Source organism: Notamacropus eugenii, chromosome 3 (assembly GCF_028372415.1).
Source record: "Notamacropus eugenii isolate mMacEug1 chromosome 3, mMacEug1.pri_v2, whole genome shotgun sequence".
NCBI classification, from domain to species: domain Eukaryota; kingdom Metazoa; phylum Chordata; class Mammalia; order Diprotodontia; family Macropodidae; genus Notamacropus; species Notamacropus eugenii.
Window position 1 is genome coordinate 247,199,664 of NC_092874.1, and position 24,606 is coordinate 247,224,269.

Consider the following 24,606-nt stretch of genomic DNA (forward strand, 5'->3'; position numbering starts at 1 on the left):
ATTTTTTTTTTTATTTTCCTGTTTGGGAGCTTGAACTCATCTTTCCCTCAATTTGAAGAGTCCTCAAATATAGTACAGTTGAGACGGTCAAGAGCTCCTGCCTTTCACTGATACATAGCATTGTGCCTGACACTGGGATATTGTCTCTCTCACCATATCTCCCCATCCCTTCCCCCAAATCATTAATCATTCTCTTGAACCATAGTGCTGGATATTTAGTACTTCACCACCAAGACCTGCATTTCCTAGGAGTCATAGGACATGGGTTCTAATCCAGTCTGTATGACCCTTAGTGAGTTTAATAATAAGGAGGCTGAACTTTCCAATTTTATGTCTATGATCCTATGATCTTTACCTGTAAAATGGGTAAAGTAACAACTGTTGCAGCTGCCTTATAAGGTTATAGTGATGATCAAGTGGTTTATCAGATGAAAAAGTAATATAAATGTAGAGTTTCTTCTTTTTCTTTTTTCCTCCTCCTCCTCCTTCTTCTACTCCTCCTTCATCATCATCACCACCATCATCTCTTTTTCTTCGCCTCCCACCTCAGCCACTTGCATGACTTGCACCAAGGTGGCAACTGGCTTCCACTGGAAAAATGGAGCCATTTTTCTGCCTAAAACATTATCTTTTAGTGCCTTGTTTTTCTCCTAGGAAGCTTGGAATGGCTGTATAGATGATACCAGCACCATTTAAGAAGGCAGTATAGATCATGTTAATATCACAGCTACAACTAGGGGTATTTTCACCTGTGGTAAAAATGATGTTGAGGAGATGAGTAGGCAGTAACACAGAGGACAGTCTAATTACAGGCACGGTTGGGCTGGACATTATTCCTGATCTAGCACCTTTTCAGTTTCTTCTTTGGCAAAAGATACCAAAGTAACAAGTATTTCAGACTGGTAAAGGAGATAGTCTATTCTGAGTGTACTTTTCTACAAAGTGAAGTAGTTAGAGTATATATTCTTAACCTTTTTGGTATCATGGATCCCTTTGGAAGCCTGGTGAAGACCTCACAAATAATGCTTTTAAACGTACAAAATAAAATAGATGATTACAAAGGAAACCAATTATATTGAAATATGCATCAAAATATTTTTTAAAAGAAGGTCACGGACCCCAGGTCAAGAAACCCTGGATTACATTGGTCAGAGTATCTTGCTGGTAGGTTGTATTTGGTATCCAAAGGGAGGAATAAGTCTAGAGAAAAGATAGGAAGAAATTAGGGAGAGAATGGACTGAAGTAAGGGGAATCAAAAGAATAGTATTCCTGTCATTGAATGATGGAACAGTCAAGTCTTATGAGGTTTGGTGATCTTTTCTGGGCTGCTTTGGAGTTGCCTATTTGCATTGTGTATGTATGGTAGGCAACTCACAGATAGAAAGTTGGCATTAAAGCCAGGATGACCTGGGTTCAAATTCTGTTTCTGACATACAGCATCTCAATGTTCCTAGGCAAGTCATGTAATCCTTCTGGACTCTAGACAACTCTTTAAGACTATATGGTGCATTAGTAGAAATCACATTTAATCTCTTCCTATGGCAGCTCCCTCAGGCTTCTCCAAAGGGCTTTTAGGCATTTAATCAGCAACCTGAAGAGTAGGAGGAGGTAGGAAAGACAGGAAGTGGCCATAGCTCTACATCTGCTGTACTTTGCTCAGCCTCCTAATCCTGACCCCTTAGCTATAATATTCAAGAGGTGACTAAGTCCTGGATATTCCTGTCTTGTAATCTTTGCAAATGGTCTGAAATATTGAAAATTTTCTTGGCTGGCTGGGTACATTTTATCTAACCCGACTTTAATGGGCTTTGACTGGTCCTGTTTTAGCCTTCATTCAAATTATGGTTGTTTATATACAATCTGGATAAAGAAGAACTCCTAGGGAGGCCCACAGTGGACACTTAACTATGTGAAAAGCAAAGTCATGAAAGTAGTGAAGAAAGTCCAGAGACATGTTGACTACATTTTTACAATCGCCCTGATGACTTTCAGGTTTACCTGGAATTCATCATATGGAGGAGTAAAAGCATTCTATGTGTCATTGTTCTTCTGACCTGGAGAAATTCTCATCTTCCTATGGGAGAGACCTTCACCTTCCCATGGGCTGCTGCTATGTGGACCCAGGATCTTGGCTCCATGAGCAAGTAAGGGAAGCCTGGGAAGCCAAATCTGACCACAAATGTGTCCAACTTTCATTATATATCATTGATTGCTTATGTTCTTATATCTTAGCAAAGGTATAATTAGCACTATCATAGCTCAGGACTCATTCACTATGAATTCTGAACCTGAGGTCTCTTTGGGGTTGTTTCATACATTCACACCAACCACTTTATTCTAAAAATGAATCATTTCTATAAAAGTAGTTAATACCAGTTTTGTTTATTTGGTCCAAAACAAGGAACATATTTGTCAGTTGTTCAGCAACAGCATGGATGTTGTCATTTCTTGACACAATTTATTAAGTCATATGTGCTTAAGAGGCATAATTCTGTTCCCATCATTAACATTTACTATAATTTCAGACCACTATACACATGATCTCAAAGACATTTCAAACATCACTCAGATGATACTTGCTAGGAGTCCTGTAATTGGGAACCTTCAAGGATCCAGGTTCTCTGGCTCATGATCTTGAGACTTAAAATGTGTCGTGTCAGCAAGTATAATATGATAAAGAGAAAGAAGTATTTTTATCAGCCTACATATGCACCATGACTGCAAATAGAATTTAACTAGCTGTCAGTTTCATTTCTTCTAGTCTCTCCATATTGCTACCCTTAATTCATATAAAGGCTTTAATTTTTCTCCTTCAAACTTCCAGGGGAGAGTTGGCCACATATATGTATATATGTATGTGTGTATAATATATAATATATATAATATGACATATAGGAAAATTCCCAGGGAAACTGCTACCAACCAACCAATTCCATTCATGTTAAAGGACCTGTCCTTCTGGTTAATGGATTTCAGTGCCATAACTATAGCTTTCTCCCCCTACTGCTCTGTATATCCTTATCCTAGAACCTAGAGGACCTTGCAATGAGAGGGCAATCCTGGGATTTATTATTTGTTTCAATCCTGTCTTCAGTGGCAATGCCAGCAGACTAGTAGTTGCTTTCCATATGGCTACACTTAGGGCTCAGAGAACCAACAAAGTGGGAAGTAGCTAGGAGAATTTCAAATGACTAAAGTGATTTTAAATCCTTGCCAGTCTTAAGTAGAATCCATTGATATCTAACCTTGTGCCCTGCACAAGAGTTCAACAAAGTTTGATGTTGATGATGAGCAAGATTTTGAGAAGGGAGGAATAGATGGATTTGATCATTATTTAGCTTTCTTGAAGGTTTAGATTATTATTTCTAATTACCTAAGGAACAAGGTGTGTGAGATTAGGCATTCACGTAACCCTAGAGCTATAAACTTACTGGGCTCTAGCCTCTAGACAAATTGGTGGCGAAAGCATCATTAAAATTTTGCTATGGTCTAGTTCAAGAATTGCACTGAGGGATTGATTCAAGTAGTGGGACATAGAAGGAAACTGGGTTGGTTAAGTAGAAGCAGAGTGTAAATAGAGTGGAGCAACTTGGACTAGAATCCAAAGTGCTAAAAGTTAGAGGGTGCCAAGATGTGCTTCCTTCCTGCAGTGGCCACACCTTCTTGGTTCTGTGTCCTGCTCTCCAGCAGTAAGCCACTAACACTTTAGCTGCATGGCATTTCTCTATATGGCATTATTTCTTTATCTCACTTCAGGTGAATTCCTGACCCTCCTTTCCCCTTCTCTAAGTACAAAAATCTTTTGTGTGAATAGTAGCTATACTTCTACCTATCCCTACGGATCTGGATTTCTGTGGTGAGTGACAGAAGTAGTGAAAAGCATTTCTTGTGTGTTCGTCCTTTGTTGCTGAAGAAGACCATGCCATCTGAGAAATAATGACATGACTTGCACTTGACTTTGTTTTGAGTGAGGGAGGGCTGTGCAGGTCACCAGCCTCACTGCTCCTCCAGAGCCATCTGAATCCAGTGACCAGATATTCATCAGGATGACTGGAGATGACCCAGGATGAGGCAATTGGGGTTAAGTGACTTGCCCAAGGTCACACAGCTAGTGAGTGTCAAGTGTCTGAGGTGAGATTGGAACTCAGGTCCTCTTGACTCCTGTGCTGGTGCTCTATCCACTGCACCACCTATCTGCCCCTAAAAAAAAAAGCATTAATAATAAGTCAAATGCAAGGAGTTGAAAAGAAAAAAAAAGAAAAAACTGAGCTGCACAGGTGAGGAAGAAGCTCACAAATATATATGAATATTGAAAAAGGCTTCTGAATAGTGTTTGTAAGACTGGGAAGTAAGGAGGCTTTGAAGGACAAAGGAGACGCCATATCCAGAGGTGCAAGTCTTTCCAGTCTTCATCAAAAACAGAGCTACGTAGTAGGCACATAATGAGTACATTTTGATAGTGACCAAGTTTTTGAAAAAATGTGAGGGAGAGGGCAATTCATCTGGAGGATGAAGTAGAGAGAGAAAAAGAACAATGCTGAAAAAGGTGTCTTATTCCAAAATTAAAATGCAAAGTTCTTTTCTGATGACTCAGTTTATGTTTCTTTCTATTTTTAATGAAAACTTTCTATAACTCTGCTGAGTTCTTCATGTGGGCAGTGGGTTCTGAGGAAAAGGAGATAGAAGATGATTGATAGAGAGAAGGATGCAGTAAAGGTTGGAGAAGGGGAGAGGATGTACATACTTCATGCTTTTTTTCTTTCTTTCTTGAACAAGTTCTGAATATAGTCTTAGGATTCAGGAACAGAATAAGTGGTATTACACCTCACTAAATTCTGGCTTCACACTTCCAGTGTAAGGTTAAATGGGACCAGGTCCTGGACTTGGGAAAGTAATAGGATGTTCCAAATAGCTGTTGACCTCACCAAATTCTTTGTTTTGGGCACAAGGTCACCACAGGGAGCAGAGCTGAGTTGGTAGTTTTTCAAGTTGGTCATACTCCAAGCACATATGACCATTGAGTCAAAGGGTTGAAGTTTCCAGAGCTCTGGAAGGACATAAAATGCTGGGGATAAAAGGAAGGCATTGAAAAAACCAGCTAAATGTTTGAATTGGTACTTGTACTAGATGGGGGGAAGGGGAAGGACTCCATCTTGAATGAGAGAGCAATTGTTCTCATGCTTCTCTAGTCTTTTACAAAATTAAAAAAGTGAATTCTGAGATGAAGTTTCCTAGAGTTAAATGGGCTCAGAATCTGACTCATCCTGTCTTCAGAAAAAGGAAAAAGTGGGAGGCTGATGTGGGAGACCAGGGTTTCTGAAGAACAGTTGACACCTATTGTATCAACTTTGATAGAAGAAAGGTTCAAACACATTTTTCCCCCTGTGAGTACAGATGCAGAAGAAAAAGAAGAAAACAGAGGTGAGCAACGAAGCAGGTATTCAAATGTTAATAAGATTATAAGATAATAGGATAATAGATTTAGAAATGGAGAGAATCTTAAGAGGTCATCTAGATTGAGACACAAACTATACTGAAAAGGAAAAAGAAGCCGGGGGAAGTCAGATGTGTTGCTCTAGGTCACACAAGTAGCTTCTTCACAAATTATGCTGATTCCATTTATGGCTAATTTATCATCCCGAGGCAGCTAGGTGGCACAGTGGATAGAGTGCTGGTCCTAGAGTCAGAAGACCTGAGTTCAAATCTGGCTTCAGACATTTACTAGCTGTGTGATCCTGGGCAAGTCACTTAACTGTTTTCCTCATCTGTAAAATAAATGAGCTGGAGAAGGAAATGGCAAACCATTCCAGTATCTTTGCCAAGAAAACCCCAAATATGGTCACAAAGAGTCAGCTATGACTGAACAAATGTCATCTTGGCCTGAATAACTAAATTTTGAAATAGACTATTGGGTTTGGAGACAAAGGGACTGGGTTTGAATCTTGCTACTCTCTTATGTGGTCCTAAACCAGCTCAGTCTCCCTGTGCCAATATAATCATCAAAAAGTGCTGAGAGTGGAACATGGAGCCAGGCTCAGTGTATGCAGTAAGTGGTCCCAAGTAACCAGGTGATTGGGAATCCTATTCTAAGTTCTGGAGAAAAACAAACCCCTAAAATGTAGGGTTTTTCCCAGTAGTTCCTGAAAAATAAGATTTTAATTGATGCCAACTTCCCTTAGTGTTTAAGACCAAAGAGCGGAACCAGTAAGAAATTGTAATAGTATATAAGTAGCTAGTAGCTGGCCACTGCCTCCTACATCTCCATTTTGGGATTGGGAGGTAGGAAATTAGGCTTGTTGACATTTTACTGAGAAATTGGATTATGCAGGAGTGAGTCTGTGCCATTACTCATTAATATTATTAAAAATCAAAATAGTATAGTGGTTTGACAACCAGACTCAGAGCTAGGAAGGCCTGGATTCCAGCCTCACCTCTGTTCCATCCTGGCTGAGTGACCCTGGGCAAAGTCATTTAACCTATTGGGGCTCGAGGATGTAAGTTACAGAAAGGATACTCACCTGCATTGGTAAAGAATTTCCTCCTCTGAAAGTTCCCTACATGGCTTGCTGCATTTGTAGGAGTTTATTCATCTGGGAGATTACATACCACTGACTGCATTGGGAAAGGGAATTTTCTCACTTCAGAGTTCCCTGTCACACTGGTTACATTGTAAGAAGTTCCCTACTGAAATCACAGATCCAGTTCTTATTACTATTAGTATAATTATTAACTTTAACAATACAGTAGAGGAGAGGTAGCTTGGCACAGTTGCTAGAGATCCAGCTTTGAAGCCAGGAAGATCTGGGTTTAAATCCCACCTGTGTGACCCTGGGCAAGCATGTTAAGCTCTCCAGGGTCTTTAAGACTATAAATTGGAGAGTAGGTGCTGAGCTACACCAATAAAGTTTTCTCACCTGGAAATCAGAGACACAGTCCCTCCTTATCCTAATCCCTAACTAATAAGTAACAGAGTTAGAGAAAGACAAACCATACCAAAAATGTGAAAGAAAAACGATCAAGCAGAGGACAGATTTAAAGTTCCCTAGATCCAGAGAGGGACCAAGGATATAAAAGGCAACAGGGGAGTGAGAAATAAAAAGACAGGAGAGTAAAATTTGGAAAAGAAAAAAGATCTTAAAATGGAGAAGGAAATTGAAGAGGAAAAAAATCACTGGAGAGTCTGTTGATGAGACAATGCGGGTGAGATAATAGTAAAACATAACAAAGTACAAGATGGAGTGGTTAGGTTGATAGCACCTTCCACATACAGAGCCAACGGTGGAGAGGAATCTTGAAAAAGCCATTTTTAAGGACATGGCAAAGGAAAGGAGTGAACCAAGTGCTTTGTTTTTCATTGTTTTGCTTGGACAGATTGTTTAGTTAGAAAGCTATGATACTGAAGTCTGCATAACTTTCATGGAAACAACTCTATGATAAGTAATATTTGTTTTTGTTTTGTTTTGTTTTGTTTTTTTTTTACTAAAAAATGCTAGCTAGCATCCTCAGCACCTGGTACAGTGCCTGGCACATAGTAGGAACTTTAAAAAATGTCTCCTGATTAATTTTTTTCTTCTTCAGAAAATTTATGTCCCCTCTTCTGAAAGTTTTAATAGATCACAGAATATCATGATTGTGATGACTCAATTTTTTTAGCCCAAGTGAGTTCCTGAGGCGAGGGGGGAGGAGAGGGAGAACTGTTCAAGAGTCTTAAGCTAGAACCAGATCCCAGAACCATCTGACTTTCCTTTCGGTGACGCTTCGGGTTGCTCGTTATTGAAGTCCGTGATATCTGTTTCTTTGGTGTCCAGCTGTTCTAATAAATAATGAACATCTGGAGAAGTCTGAGGGGCAGCCACGAAGTTAATTCCGCTGGACTGCGAGGATGTTTCTGTATCTAGAAAAAGAATCGTTTCAAGGGCAGTAGGCTCTGGACTTTGTCCTGAGAGGGAGGTTTGACTAGACTCCAGAAATCCGGGGAGGCTCCACCTTTGCGGGTGCTTTTCCTCAGCGCTGTCCTCAAATGCAAACTCCAGCATCTGGGCTTCAGTTTCAGGTGAAACGACCTGTGTCTTCTGTGGAGCGGGCGGATTGGAATCCACAGGGTCAGCTGGCTGTTCAGTTCTAATCGACTGAGCTTCTGAAAGCAAAGAGTCTGAGAAGGAAGTCGTGGGGCTTGGCTGGTAGCTGTCCAGCGAGGTGGGCGATGAAATATCTGGCGAAGTGACCAGCACTTCTGGTACTTGAAGGGTCGTTTTTGTTGGGGAGGCGCTGACGCTGGACTGCGGGGTCAGGCTCATTAAAGTGCTTGTCCGGCTGGTCTCTCTGATCACAGACAGGTCTCCGATGCTGGAGCGAAGCTTGGCACTGCTCTCATCAGGATCTGGCTTCTTCTTGGGCCGCGGCGCGCGGTGGCGGTCTCTGGGAGGGACGTCCAGCAGCCCTCTGATATGGCCCAGGTCGCTTGTTGGGAAGAACATGGAGCTGTCGCTGGCCTGCCTCCCGTAATGCCGCCGCACTGGGCTCGTCGGGTGTTCATGGACACTCAAGAAACGTTTGACTTTCCTTATCACTGAGCGTCGTGGCGCGTGTTTCTCATCATCCAAGAGCCACTCTTCCCCACCAGGGAAGTAGGATCCCGACAGCCTGAAACATCCAGTGATAGGGCGTTAGTAAGGGTAGCTTTGAATGCAGAGTCAAGCAGCTACTCACAATTTTAAATTGCTTATTAGGTACCAGGCTCTGTGTCAGGCACTGGTAGGAGGAGATTGAATTCTGGACATTGAATCAGAAAGTGTTCAAAAACTGTCTTAGACCATGGACAAGTCGACTACTTAACCTCTCTGTGCCTCAGTTTCCCCATCTGTAAAATGAACGTGCTGGATTCATGACCTCTAAGGTCTTTTCCAGCTCTAACTCTATCATCCTATGTAGTAGTCTCTACTTTCAAAAATTTAGCATCCTACCAAGAAAGACAAACAACATGTTTACTTGCAAGTATATACAAAGTACCTATCCCTTTCATTTACGGTCCCTGCGATGCGGAAAATTTTTGGGCCTTCTTTTTGTACCAGAGAAGAAGTTTGAATTATTATGGTATTAAAAGATAGAAATATGTTGATATGATACAATACTGTACATATGTTTTATGCATTTCTGAGTTTCTAAACTTTTTCTGGCCTTTGTATATTGTCTGCAGCTTCCACAAAACTCCGTAGACTCCCATTTAATTTCTTATGCTGACCTGCAGGTCCATGGAAACCATGCTGGGAAAAGTTGCAATGTGGAAGGAATAACTGTTTTTGGAAAATAAAAATAATCTTAAGGGTGAAACACTAGTATTTGAGGAAATGCTATAAGCAGGAAAGATTCTAAGAGGGTACAATGGGATGGGGGAGGTATTTATGGAGCAGGATCTGGGTATAAAAGCTAGCATTTATATAGAACTTTGAGGTTTGAAAAATGTTGTACAAATATTATCTATAAATTTGATCCTCCCATCAACCCTGGGAGATAGACGCTATTATTATCTCCATTTTACAGGTGAGGAAACTGAGGCAGACAGAGGTTAAGTGACTTGCCCAGTAAGGATCTGAAGCTAAATTTGAACTCGTATCCCTGAGTCCAATGTTCTATCCACTGTGCCACCTAGCTGTACTAAGACAGGATTTGGAAAGTTGTGTGAAAAGACTAGTGAGAAAGTCGGAAAGTAATTGAATGAGTTGGGGTGTTTTTTCCTAAAGTGCCAATATTAACTTAGGAAACGTAGGTTTTTACTATTCAGAAAGAAACATCTGTTCCCTTTCCCCTGCTACCTCCCAACATGTTTCCAACACTTCACAATCAACCAAAAAGAAAGAAAGAAAGATTTCCAAAGAAATAAATCCCCTTGAATATAGCCCTACTATATGCATATGTAGTTTACTACAATGGAACTTTTAAAAACAACAAGTTCATCAAAAAGATGAATTCCCTGTGTGCTCATGTATACACTTTCAGGGGGTTTTCCTTAGTGAATGACCTAGTGGGATTGTGTTCCTCAAATCCCCACGATCCTGTTAAATATTTCAAGTTCCTGTCTGCTTAATAAGAAAGAACCTAGTATTATGGAAAAGGAATCCTGAGAACTTGGTTTAAATTTCAGCTCTGACACAACCTTTTTGAATCTCAGTTTCTTTACCTCTAAGGGGAGATAATATACCAATATACCTATAACTGCTTATCTTATGAGATCATTGTGAGGAAGGCGAACAAGAACAGCAAGCTATTTGTAAGCACGGATGAAGAAAGGAGAAATAAAATCAGAATTGTAGACTGTTTGAGCCAAAAGGGCCATTGGTGGACTAAGCCATGTCTTCATGTCTATAACATCTTAACACCTCTGTATCTCCGTTTCCTCATCTATAAAATGGATAGGTTAGACTTTATGACATTTAAGGTCCTTCCAGCTTTAATTCTATGTTTTAGTTCTATGTAAGAGCTCAGGTCAGAGCCTAGTGGCCCACAACATGCCGAGAGCTGACCTAGATTACAATGTAATTAGGAAGTATTTCACAAAATAAATAAAAATATAATAGAACATATGGATATGTGATTTTCTTTTTCTTAAAGAGGGAGGCAAATGGGATTAAGTAACTTGCCCAGGGTCACACAGCTAGTAAGTGTCTGAGGCTAGATTTGAACTCAGGTCCTTTTGATTTCAGGTCTGGTTCTCCATCCACAGCACTGCCTATGGTGTGATTTTCTAAGTCAATATGCTTCAGGTAGTACTGTTTAGTCACCTCTTTTTCTATTTGACTTTGATACCACAGGCCCAGGGTACCATCTCGATTAAACTTGATTAGAAGGTAGGTAGTATAGCATTTGGAGTGTTGTATTTGAAGTCAGGAAGACCTGGGTTCAGATCCTGCCTCTGCCACTTACTAGCTGTGTGACCCTGGGCAAGTTACTTACCATCTTTGTGCCTCAGTTCCCTCATCTCTAAAACGAGGCAGTTGGATGTGATGACATCTGAGGTCCCTTCCAGGTTTAATTCTATGATCCAATCACTTCTTCAGGTTAAAAAATGTTTCATTAATGTATGTTTTGTTTCCTAGCAGCGTCAGGTTTTATATTTATGGTGAAAGTGAAACTTGGCCAAATTGTCTCTCTGCTGCCTTATAACCTTGGTGAGGAACTTAGAATTCCTTCTGCTTTACCCAAGGCTTATATTGAAATCATGATGGCTCCCTCAGGAAGTGCTAGAAATGCCAGTTATTAAGTTGTTAACCTTGTAGTAGCTGCACTATCATCATGGGAAAAAATGAAATCTGCCAGGCACAATGCATGTGACATGAAGGATAACGAGGAAAATGTCATGGGAGAAACCAGGAAGAAAAGAAGAAAGTAGGTAAGAGGGAAACTATTCTTCTGTACGTATGAATAAAAACCCAGCAACTGGAATGATCAATTAGCTAACTCTCCCAGTGGTGTCCTTCTATAGCAATGCTTGGGGTTGGAGTAGAGAGTTGGCTGCTGTTCTCGAAATCCAGCCATGGGTCCCACTGACCCGTGATGAGCTGCACACTGGTAGGATCCTATTACATCAGGCTATAGAAACATGACTCATGACTGAGTGGCTGTCACGCTAGCTCAGCCTGTAAGGTTGTGTGAGGTCAGCTCCTGGGTCATGGGATTCAGTTACCAACTGAGGAAACTGAAGATGAGACAAGGTCAATAGATCAGTAAGATTCTCCACTATTTGTCCTGGGACTCAGGTCAAGTTGGAGATCTCTGTCATTTTCTATTTATCCTGGAAGCGATGGAATCTGGTGGACTCTACAGCAGTAGACTCTACAAGGCTTACCTAAATGGCCATGCCCAAGCCTATATAAAAAAGTAAGAAAGCCACTTGGCATAGGAAGGCCTCATGGTGGATGGGGAAGAACACTGGTGTCCTGAATTCAAATTTGGCCCAAGATTGTCTTATGACCTTGGCAAAGTCAATTAGCCACCATGGGCCTCAGTTCCTTCATTTGTGTGTGTTCGTCCTTTGTTGCTGAAGAAGACCATGCCATCTGAGAAATAATGACATGACTTGCACTTGACTTTATTTTTGAGTGAGGGAGGGCTGTACAGGTCACCAGCTTCACTTCTCCTCCAGAGCCATCTGAATCCAGTAACCAGATATTCATCAGGATGACTGGAGATGACCCAGGATGAGGCAATTGGAGTTAAGTGACTTGCCCAAGGTCACACAGCTAGTGAGTGTCAAGTGTCTGAGGTGAGATTTGAACTCAGGTCTTCCTGACTCCTGCTCTATCCACTGCACCACCTAGCTGCCCCATCCTTCATTTGTAAAATAAAAGGGTTGGACTAGGTGATTTCTGAGTTCTGTTTCCATTATAGATCTACGATATAGCTGGGTCCTATGTATTTGAATTCACACCATTTGAAATTTTAGTTATGTAAAATATAGTAATTAGTTATTTTGTTCAATCATGTCCAACTCTTAATGACCCCATTTGGAGTTTTCTTGGTAAAAATACTAGAATGGTTTGCCATTTCCCTCTCCAGCTCATTTTACAGATGAGGAAACTGAGGCAAACAGGGCAAAGTGATTTACCCAGGGTCAACCAACTAGTAAGTGTCTGAGGCCAGATTTGAACTCAAGAAGATGAGTCTTCCTGACACCAAGCCCAGTGTACCACCTTCCTGCCCATTGGTTCTAGCCTTATGGAAATAAGCAGTGTGAATTTGAATAATGCAACCACTTCAGGGGATTCATTATTTGCACTAATTGGGTTGTATTCTGCAGGATTTGCAAAAAATTAATGAATGCCTTTATAGATGATTCTCTTTATTCAAAAAGAGACATAATGTATTGTAGTGGAAAGAAGGCCAGCCCTGACTCGGCACATACTGGTTGAGTGATCAAGAGTAATTCACTTAATCTCTCTAAGCACAGAACAGCTCTCTAAAAATCATACCTGTTGCTGGTTTACATGTATAAAGGAAGTTTCCAAATGCTAGACGTTCCTACCATATCAATAAAATCACAGGTCCAGACCAAATCAATCTATCCATCTATCTATCTATCTCTCTCTCTCTCTCTGTCTCTCTCTGTCTCTCTCTGTCTCTCTCTCTCTCTCTCTATCTATCTATCAATCTATCTCTCTATCTATCTATCTATCTATCTATCTATCTATCTATCTATCTATCTATTTTTCTTTCAGGGAAGAAGTTGGTTTTTTTGTGAGAAAACTCTATTAAAGCAGATAAACTACAACTCACTGTCTTAGAGACTTGTTTGACTAAGGGTCTTAAGAAGTTAAGTGACTTACCCAGGGTCACAAATTCAATATCTGTCAGAGGTAAGATTTTGAAGTCTTCATTACTCTAAAGTCAGCTCTGTCTTTACTGCATCCTGTATTTACCATATGCCTTTTCTGAACCAAAACTGGATCCTTGCTGACTTTCCCTTTCCCTGCTATGGTTAAGCAAACTCTCTTTTGTTACATTTCAGATGATCTAAGAGTGTTTCATTTCATTCCAGTCCCAAACCTAGACCACTGAACTAGGTGGAGTCAGGCCTGCCCCACAAAACAGGACCTCTGATTCCAATTCCAGTGTACTTTCCTCTATACACTGCCCTTTCTCATCTTTCGCAGCGGGCAGCCAGAAAAAGCAAATGTTGGCTTTACTCTGTTATAAGCCATGGTGTCAGGCACCAGAGATAAACACATGCCACCAAGAACAGAAGGTTTTGTCTCTTTAATCTGAGTCCCCAGGATGGTTCTTGCCTGTCATTTTTGACCTAGGAATAGTTAGTTTTTAGATTATGTGAGTTAGTTAAAAATTTAGCGAAAATCATTCAAAAATAGAGCCTGATAAAATAGTCACCCAGCGAGTCTGGTCTGAATATTCCTTCCCTTCTCCCAAATCTTAGAAAGGGTACAAAGGGCCAGGAAAGGGGTATTACAGTGTCAGCCTAGCAACTCCGAGCACCCAAGAGACTGGGTGGTGGTGGTGGCACCATACATGCAATCTGGGGCCATAGGAAGATCATGAATCAGAGAACCATTGCAAGAAAGTATACCTCTTGGTCACCAGTAGCAAAGCCCAGGCACCCCAATCTTAGTTATATCTCTGCTGCTATACATGATCACAGCTGCCAACCTCAACTGCCATATTAAATAAAATGTCTTATCATCTTTTTCCTTCACTGTTAGTTTTTATATTGGCCTCCATAACACTTCCATGGTGGCCTTTTACTGGGGTTGTTGAGTCATGAAGCCAATATTTTGTTTACTGATTGAAATTTATCATCATAAATATGTTTTGACAAAAACCCCCAACAATATGGCAACTCTAAGTACCCTTGGATACACATTGCACTTTGACAATGTGAAAAACCAGTTTCTTTGCCATTATCCCAATCTAAACATAATAACAGCTGGCACTTATATAAGCACTTTAATATTTATAAAGTATTTTACAAGTATTATCTCATTTGATCTATACAACCACACTGGGAGGTAGGTGCTATTATTATCTGCATTTTACAGATGAACAAACTGAGGCAGACAGAAATTAAGTGACTTGTCCAGAGTCACACAGTCATATACCTAGTATCTGATTTGAAATCTACCCAGTACACTTGTGTTCAGTTTTATCCATCAGTTTTACATGATCTGGGCTCCCTTTTTTATTTATTTGGGGTGGGGGAAGCAATTGGAGTTAAGGAACTTGCTCAGGGTCACACAGCTAGTAATGATCAGAGGTTGGATTTGAACTTAGGTCCTCCTGACTCCAGGGCAAGGGCTTTATCCATTGCACTTTCCCTTCTTCCCTTTTAAAATATGATCCCTTATTTAAAAACAAACAAAAAAGCCTTTGCAGTAGAGAGTTCTGACAAGAGGTCCAATAAACACTTGTAAAATGCTGTTGAATGGTAAACACAGACAGTGCAGAGATAGAGACTGAAAGAAAAAAAACGGGAGAATTTGTTTTAACTGGACACAGAACAAAGGGAAGAAAAAGAAAAAAGATTGAGACTCTTGCCACTTTCCCATTTCCCAAGGAATGTTCCAGATCCATTACTGTGGGATCCTGGGGAGGGGATCCCTCTTGAGCTGTATGTTCACAGTTGGACATCTGCAGAGGGGAGGAAGGAAGGATGCTCTTTCACATGGGTTTCATTTTGTATCATCTGCTGTCAGGACAAATTGTGGCAACCTTTCCCATGTAGTGAAGCCAGCTGGAATCTGCTTACTCTCACTTTTTCCCTGGAATATTGCTTACCTAGTGGGTCTGGCTCTCTATGACTGGGATGAAATCCAGGTAATACCCCAGGACTCAAAGAAAATTCATAGAGGGGAGAACTTGAAGGATTGGGAAGGGTAGGACTTTCATCTAACTCTTCCTTCTTTTGCTGGGCAGCTAGGTGGTGCAGTGGATAGAGCACCAGTGCAGGAGTCAGGAAGACCTGAGTTCCAATCTCACCTCAGACACTTGACACTCACTAGCTGTGTGACCTTGGGCAAGTCACTTAAACCCAATTGCCTCATCATGGACCATCTCCAGTCATCCTGATGAATATCTGGTCACTGGATTCAGATGGCTCCGGAGGAGAAGTGAGGCTGGTGACCTGCACAGCTCTCCCTCACTTATAAAAAAACAAAGTCAAGTGCAAGTCATGTCATCATTTCTCTGATGGCATGGTCCTCCTCGGCAGCAAAGGATGAACACACACCCTTCTTTTGCTAGGTCTCATCAGTGATGTCAATCTTCATCATTGTTTGCTAGCTTCTCATTTCCCAATTCGTGAAGGAGATATATAAATCCCATTATGACTGAGCAAGCCACTGTTCTGATTAGATCAGGTTAGAAGATCAGAAGAAAATTTTAGATCATTTAAAAAAATTTATCTGGGCTTTCAGAGGTCATGAGAAGGATGCCCTGAAGAATTATGAAGTCAGGTTGTTATTAAAAGAAATTTAGATTTGAAAGCAACCTTTTAAAAATCATATGAGGTTATAGATTTGTAGAAAATCAATGGGGCCCTAAGTGACTCACGGAGGGCAGACCAAGAAGGCAGAATCAGCGAGCAGTAGAATTTGAAAGCAAACCAATAAGCTTATGAAGTTATAGAATGTTTGCCACCATTGTATTTGAGGATTTTTGGGAAATAGATTTGTAAGGTCATCTAAGAATACATTTTAGGAACCATCAAATTTATCTCCTTTCCAACTTGAGACTCATCCTAATGAAAAAATGTCAGCAATTTGTTGGCAAAAAAAGCAGAACTCTTGAGGTCTTTTATACTGATCAATGCTAGCTTTTCAGTGAGTTGTAGCATATCAGCTGATGCAAGGTAATGGTGATTTCAGCTGAGTTGTTGTTAGGGTAGCTGGAGTCAGGAAGACTCATTTTCTTGAGTTCAAATCTGGCCTTAGACACTTAACTAGCTGTATGACCCTGGACAAGTCACTTAACCTTGTTTACTTCCATTTCCTCATCTGGAAAATGAAACCACTCCAGTTATCTTTGCAAAGAAAACCCCAAATGGGGTCCATGTGACCAAATGGGGTCATGAACAGTCAGATACAACTGAATAACATATCAGATATCGCAAGATAACAGTAATTTCAACTGACTTAGACTATGACACAGCTGGAAATGGGTATCAAATGGGGAACATTCATAAAAAATGACCTCCCCATTTAGGAATGGAATTGAAAGCTTACTAGTAGAACAAAAGATACGGTAAAATTAATTAAAATAAAAACCCACTTCCCCAGGATTAAGAGCTTGCAAAAACAGTACATTTTTTAAAAAGTTAGTGTAACAAAGGTCAGATATTAATAGAGTCTCCTCCAAAAGCTAGCTGTCCTGGTGTCAATCCAGCTTTTGTGATACAAATTATTACCCATCTGTGTCTTAGTTTCAGAGAGATTAAGTGATTTATCTCTACTATTTTGCTAAGAAGGATCAAAAGGAGGATTTGAAGTGAGGTCTGCTAGATTCCAAGGTCAGGACACTGTATGCTATGTTATACTGCATTTCTAGTAACTCAGAGTAAGAGAATATATATTAACTATAGTTTCAATGAATGATTTTAATAAGCCTGATTGTGTGTGTGTGTGTGTGTGTGTGTGTGTGTGTGTGTGTGACTATTTTGGGGGATATAGGAGAGATAGGTTGACTAGTAGAGAAATGGACAGCTAGATGGTACAGTGGATGGAGTGCTGGCTCTGGTGTCAGGAAGATGAGTCTTCCTGAGTTAAAATCTGTCCTGGGCAAGTCACTTAACTCTGTTTGTCTCAGTTTCCTCATCTGTAAAATGAGTTGGAGAAGGAAATGGCAAACCACTCCAGTATTTTTTGCCAAGAAAACCCCAAGTGGGGGTCACTAAGAGTTAGGCACAACTGAAACAGCAGAAAAATATCACTGGAGAGATAGAGTAGAGGTAGAGGAAAGGCAGTGTAATTAACTTTCAGCTTAGTAGGGTATCATTTCATGTACTAGGAAAAGCATCAGAAAGTGAGGGAGAGAGGGGGAGAAATCTAAGATATATGGAAGTGATTGTAGAAAACTGAAAATAAATTAATTAAAAAAAAGAAAACTGCACAAGGGGTTGGACATGATTAAAATGACTGAACAACAACTTGTCAGTATAAGCATAAACAGACCTCACTGTTACTTTACTTGCTCTTTCTTGTGGCTGTTAACTCATGACTAGTCTACGATAATAATAATTAATCAAAATTCCATCATAATCATAATTAATTATTTCAATCAAAGCTTCTTAAGAATATTTTATTTCATGTTTTCTTAAGCTATAGTAACTGCTCTACAAATTGCTATGCAGATGTACAAAATATGAATTTCCTGTTACAGGATGTATTCAAGAAGGGGCTGAATGATGCACTCCTAGGAATTAGTAGCGGGGATTCCTACAGATGGCTTTTAGGGTCCCTTTAACTCTATGAATCTGTGATTTCATTCTATCTGATTCCATCAGAACTTTTAGAGGATAATGGTTTTTTAATGGAGATATAAATGTAAATTTTTTCAAGTTTAGAGAATAATTTTTTTAGAGGATACTGTTTTAATGATTTTTTAAAATTATCTTCAAATAGAGAACCCTCTGAGTTGGGGAATGATTTGTTTCTCTCTGATGTGCACCTGGTATGATGCTACTACCCTGATTTTGTCACCACTGATGGAAGAGTGACTTGTGGTCACTTTGTCCCTTAATTCTTGCTTTCTACATTGCACAAGATTGAACTTTTTTTTTTTTTTTTACCTATGTGACAAATGGCAGACTGCTTTTACATCTCTGGGTCTCAGTTTTCTCATCTGTAAAATGAAGCACCTGAATTACATGACTTCTAAGGTCTCTTTCCATCTCTACCTCTATGATCTTAAAACTCGATGACTAGATGGTCATTGAGGTCCTTTCCATTTCTAGAGCTTTCACCCCAGGAATAATATTACCCTATATTACAAAAAGCAGTAGATGTGGAGTCAGAAAGTTCTGGGTTCAAATTCTAACTACATGACCATGATCACATCATAATCTCTCAGAACCCCAGGCAGCTATCTAAGACTTTAAGTTATGGATCAGTGAGTTGTCTGTCTGACTCTGCGGAGACACTTGGCACACCTATTATTCACTATCCTAAGGAAAAAAAAAGTCAAAGGTATGGGGGGAAATGCATCTCACTGAAGCTGGCTATAGAGAAATAGAGATAGGAGTTATGAATGATTCATTCCAAAGGTTCCCCTCTTGTCTCTCTTTCAGAAATCATATCATAGCCTACCATAAAGAGAATATGGATGAACACATGTAACATTTATAAGATTAAAAAAGAGAAGGGTGTAGACTAAGAGTCAATAGAGACAGATTGGGCTGTAAAAAGGCTAAAAACAGGAACTGAATTTATCTTCAATTCCTTAGAAGGCTCCTGTATGTAGCTTGCTTTGCATGTATTTGCTTTCATGTTGTCATTCCCATTAGATTATAAACTCTTTGAGGTCAGGGACTGTCTTTTGCTTCTTTGTATTCTCAGCACTTAGCACAGTGCCTGGCAGAGAGTAAGAGCTTAATAAATGTTTATTGATTAACTGTTCCTCCTTACTAGGAAGCTCTAGGGTAGAAGGAAAGAAAATGCAGTTTGATGAGAAAATAGAGCATGTAAAATAAATGTCTCAGATAAATCTGTGCTCTACTGTACTTAACGATCAAGGATTTAAGACATTTGGGGTTATTTTACTACAAATATAAAGCATCATAAAAGACTATGTATTTCTTGTCTAAAACATTTTTATTTAATTAGCTCAAAAGGAGCTTTTATTTCAGTGAAAGACTACTCTGTAATAACATCAGTTTAATAAAGTTTCTGTTAGTTAAAAATATATAAAAGTATATATAAACACACATACACACACACACATATATATATATTCCTGTCATATTGGGAATGATGCCATTGAGAATACCTTTTCCTTATTATCCATTCATTAAAAAATACATCTATTTCATGTATGTGATTTAAATATACTTGGCATATTTCAGTGAAAAAAAGGTAATTTTGCTCCCTATGATTGTTTTAGGGCTTCTGACTAGGCATGGTGGTGCAAGGCTGTAAGTTCAGCTACTGGGAAAGCTGTGTGCTGGCAGATCTCTTATACTTGGGAGCTTCTACAGTAAATGAAGCTGATTGGGTGTCTGCATTAAATTCAGCATGGATATTGTGAGCCCCTGGGAGCTGAAGGGACCACTAAATTGCCTAAGGTGGAATGAATTGGGCCAGGTCAAAAACTCATGGGCTGATCACAGTGAGATTGAGCTCTAAAGCAGCCCTTGTATTTCCAGCCTGGGTGAAATAGGGAGACCCTGCTTAAAAAAAAAAAAAAAAGAAATTCAAAGGAAAAAGAAGGAAAAACGGACTTTTGGAATGAAGCTTAAGTAAATTAATTTTTCTACAATTAGCAGTTATATTTAAAAAAAAGAAATGAGACATCAAGGCAATTCTTCAACTCATCATTAGAGTTCCTATTAATCAGCTTTATTGTTTCCCTTCCTTGCAAAAGTGATCATTAATTGACAACAGTCCCTTCCTTTATTAGCCTCCATGAAAAATTTAGGCTAATAACTAAAGTTTTAGTTATTGGATTCATAACAGAAAGAAAAAAAATGCCTCTGAAAGGGGAAGATAGTTAGGAGTTATAAGAGTGGTGACTCATAGCATGGATACGATAGCAGCCTCCCTAGGAGATGGGATCAGTAGCATGGGTGGCACACTTTTAGGTTAGGTGGTTCAGAAAAGACCTGCAGATTCAGTGAGAGAATTAGAGTATCCAAAACACATATGTGTTGGATGACTTGTTCCAGGAGCTGTTACAGCATCTTTCTTTCCTAGGATTTTAAATCTTCCTGATGGGATAGGAGGCAGTGGGGTGGATGGATGGATAGATGGATGGAGAGATGAATGTATATGTGCATGTAGATATGTATGTATAGATAAATGGATGTATAGATGGATGGATGAACAGATAGATGAATTGATGAATGGATAGATGTAGGTATGTATGTATAGATGAATGATGTATAGATGGATGAATAGATGAATGTATGTATAGATGAATGCATGTATGTATAGATGAATGTGTGTATAAATAGATGAATGTATATATGTATAGATAGATGAATGTATGTATATATAGATGAATGCATGCATGTATAGACAGATGAAGGTATGTATGTATGTACATATAGAGAGATGAATGTATGTATGTATGTATGTATAGATAGATGAATGAATGTAGGTATGTATAGATAGATGTATGCATGCATGGATGGATGACTGTGTGGTTTATTTACAGTACTTCTAGAATCCACAGAAGATTCTGACTTCCTTGATTGATTTGCTCTGGTGTATAAGATTAACTGTAGCTTTGAGGGACATTATATTTTCTGGCTCATCTGTTTTATATTTCAAAGTCCTGAAAACGTACGTGAATGGCTAACTTCCATTCCTGTCCAGAATAAGCACTTGGGAGCTCTTCGTTTAGGAGACCTTGAAGAAAAGCAAGTTCCTTCAAGTCTGTGATTAAATCGGTGTCAAATACCATCTGATTTGTCCCAATGACTAGAATTTTTTCTTTTTTTTCAGCAAAGCCTAGTTGATTTTAAGTTCTCTGGGCTTTTCCTGGTAAAGGTCAGTGTATCAAGTATGGATATTTATAATTTACACTAAGAAAAACATTATTAATTTTAGAACTGCTAGTGTGTTTTCTTGCTAAGCATCTTAGCAGTGACATCTGTTTTTGTTGCTTGCAGACTTCTTCCTCATCTTGGATAAGAATATTTCTGAAATTAAGCTAATGAAGAGATACTCCCAATTAACACAGCAGATAACGCACAGTCTAATCAGAGAACGATGCTAAAATGCTGAAGAGTCCAAAGTAAATGTGTCTGAAGGAAGGGATCCCTGAGATAACAAAGAGGCAATATGGTCTGTATTACAGTCTGCAGTAGGCTGGGCTTCTGATCAAGGGAGACCTGGATTTAAATCCCACCTTAGATGCTAGCTGTGTGATTTTGGACAAGTTATTTAATGTCTCTCAATCAATCAATCAACAAGCATTTACTAGGCACTTACTATGTGCCGATCACTATTCTAAACACTGTGAATAAAAAGAAAAGGCAAAAACAGAACTTTCTAATGGAGCAGACATGCACACACAGATAATTACAAGATACACACAGAGTAAATAGAAAGATCCTTGGAGCAGCTGGGAGTACCAGCTGGGAAAGGCTTTCTATAAAAGATGGCATTTTTGATGAGCCTTGAAGGAGGTCAGGAGTTGTAAGAGGCATTCCAAACATAGGCAAAAGCTAGTACAAAGGCATGGAGATGGAAGATGGAACATTTCCTGTGAGGAACAGCAAACTGACCAGTATGGTTGGATGATAGTATGAATGGAGGGGAGTAATGTGCAAGGTTGGAAATATAAGAAGGAGCCAAACTGTAAAGAGCTGTAGATACCAAATAGGAGTTTATATTTGATCCCGGAGGCAATAGGAAGACTTTGGAATTTATTGAGAAGGATGGGTGACATGGTCAAATCTCACCTCTTAGGAAAAAATTACTTCAGCAATTGTGTGGATTCACTGCGGGAGAGGCAAGTCAGGAACTAATTGGAAGACTACTATAATAGTCCAGATGAGAATTAGTGAGGTTCTGAATGAGGGTGGTGTCTGTATGAGGGGTTTAGATAAAAGATGCTGTAAAGAAAAAAAAAAACAAGATTTGGAAACTGAGTGTATATGTGGGGTGAGTGAGGGTGATGACGACCTTGAGATTGTGAACTTGGGTGATAGAAACCTGGGTGATAGGAAAAGATTTTTATGACCTCCATAGTAACAGGAAAATTTTGAAGAGGGTAGAGCTTGGTGTGTCCAGGAATAGAAGGTGGTTGACAGGATAAGATGCTACAGAGAGGTCAAGAAGGATGAGGATTGACTTAATGTCATTAGCTATGGTAATTAAGGGATCACTGGTAACTTTGGAGAGAGCAGTTTCAACTGAATGATGAGATCTGAATCCAGAATTTGGAAGAAATTGAGAGGAGAGGAAGCAGAAACATTAAATATAGCTTGATCTTCCAAAGAGTTTAGCTGAGAAGAGGAGAAGAGATTTAGGGCAATAGCTGGCAGAGATGGTAGATTATGGAGAGAGTTTTTCAAGAATGGGGGAGAGAGGTATGATTGTAGGCAGTAAGGAAGGAATCAGTAGATATGGGGAGATAGAAAATTAGAAAGTAGGGGTGGTAATGGAGGCAAACTGATGGACAAGATGCTAGGGGATGTGACCAAGGGCATATGTAGAGGTGGTGGTGGCCTTAGCAAGGGAAAGGACCATTTTTTAAATCAGAAGTTGGAATGAAGGAGATAGACAAGAATATAGACAGAACAATGTTAGATCAGAAAATGGAAAATAAAGATATTGTGGAAATGATTTCACTATTTTGGTGAAGTCTGAGGCAAAGTTCTCAGCTGAGAGCATTAAGGGGAAGGTGGCATGGGAATTTTAAGGAAACAAGAAAAGGTTTGAGATAGTTAACATAGTGAGTGACATAGAGAATTGATGGGGGAAGAATAGAAGGATTACCTTGCTTCAGTAAGAGCCCAGTGGAGATTATTAGATAGCTTAAATTTGTACTTCACCCTTTCATTATACTTTAATGACTTCTTACAGTTTGGCTCAATAGAACATGGGTAGGACCAAAGGAGAAAGATGGTGGGAGTAATCCAGAGTTGGGGTTTGACAATAAGACAAGTGATTCAAGAATGAGACAGCATAGAGTTGAACTGGTTCACCAAGGGGTCAAGGGAGGTGAGTGTAACCAGAGCAGGGAAGGTAATGACTGAGGGGTGGAGGCATTGGTGGTCGTGGTAAGGATGAGCAATAGGGTTAAAGGTAGTAAGGCACAGAATAACAAAAATTGTGATCAGATAAAGGATTTCTTAAACATGGAAGTGAAATGTAGGTAATTCCAAAATCAAAGATATGATGTACAGCTGAAGTGAAGTGGAGGTGGAGGTCATGTGAAATGAGCAGAATGAAGGGTTGGAATGGCCCTCCATTCCTGAGGAAGCTATTCAATCTCAGTTTCTTCATCTATAAAATGAGATGGTTGGATTCAATGAATTCTAATGTTATGAGAATTATTCTACTCTAAATCTATGATCCTAGGATGTGAGGAAATTAACGCAAACGTATTATTTGATCCAGGTAAAATAGGAAGGATTTGAAAGAACCTAGTAGGCTTGGATAATGGCTTAGGAGGTGAAGTTTGATGGCTATTTAAGAATTTACCAAGTACCTAAAGGATGCCATGCAGGAGTGAACAATCAAACTTTTTCCTGGTCCAGAACTTTCATATATATGTCAAGATGACTGCTAACATAACAGCAGGGGAATCCCTGCCTTTTCATTCACTACGTAGTTTTGATGAAAAGAGGGAGAGAGTGTCAAAGAAAATTGACTCTCTACACTAGGATACCTCTTTTTCTGATTTCAAGGAATTGTACCTGTTCGCTCTTCTCCTTCCCAGCTCAGGAATTCCCTGATCTTTCCTCCAATTAGAAATCAGATTACCTAATTTTGTTCTCTGGCTAATTGTTTTCTTTTAATTAGTCTTATTTGATTAATTGTTTTTAATAAATAAAAATCTACCTCCCCCTGTATTCTGGGTCCAGCTCTAGGCTCAGGAGGTCTGGTACCGATTTGTTATTGTACATGGCATGCATTGCTTAATAAATCAATATTTTCAGAACTCAAACCTCTGCTTTCTCAGTCATTTCATCTCTCACATACCATAGCAACCAAGATCCAGTGCTCCAAAGCAGTGTCATTTTCTGTACCAGGAAACTAAGCTGAACTGAGGAGAGAAGGGGATGAATGATCGGAACTTCATAGGCTCATAGATTTACAGCTGGAAGTGACCTCAGAAGTTATTTAGTTCAACCCTTTCATTTTCCAGGTAAGGAGACTTCAGAAATGCTAAGTAATTTGCCCGAGTCTTCTGACTCCAAATCCAGATCTCTCCCCACT

General features: G+C 39.6%; 1 protein-coding gene across 1 annotated transcript in view; it reads right to left on the reverse strand.

Annotated features, from left to right (window-relative positions):
* Positions 1-2,379: 2,379 nt before the first annotated feature.
* BEST3 (bestrophin 3) overlaps positions 2,380-24,606 on the reverse strand; it is a 46,510-nt gene continuing 24,283 nt past the window's right edge. The window contains exon 9 of the mRNA XM_072655359.1: positions 2,380-8,644. Coding sequence (XP_072511460.1) covers positions 7,714-8,644 — 931 coding nt within the window. The 3' untranslated portion in view covers positions 2,380-7,713. The remainder of the gene's footprint in view (positions 8,645-24,606) is intronic.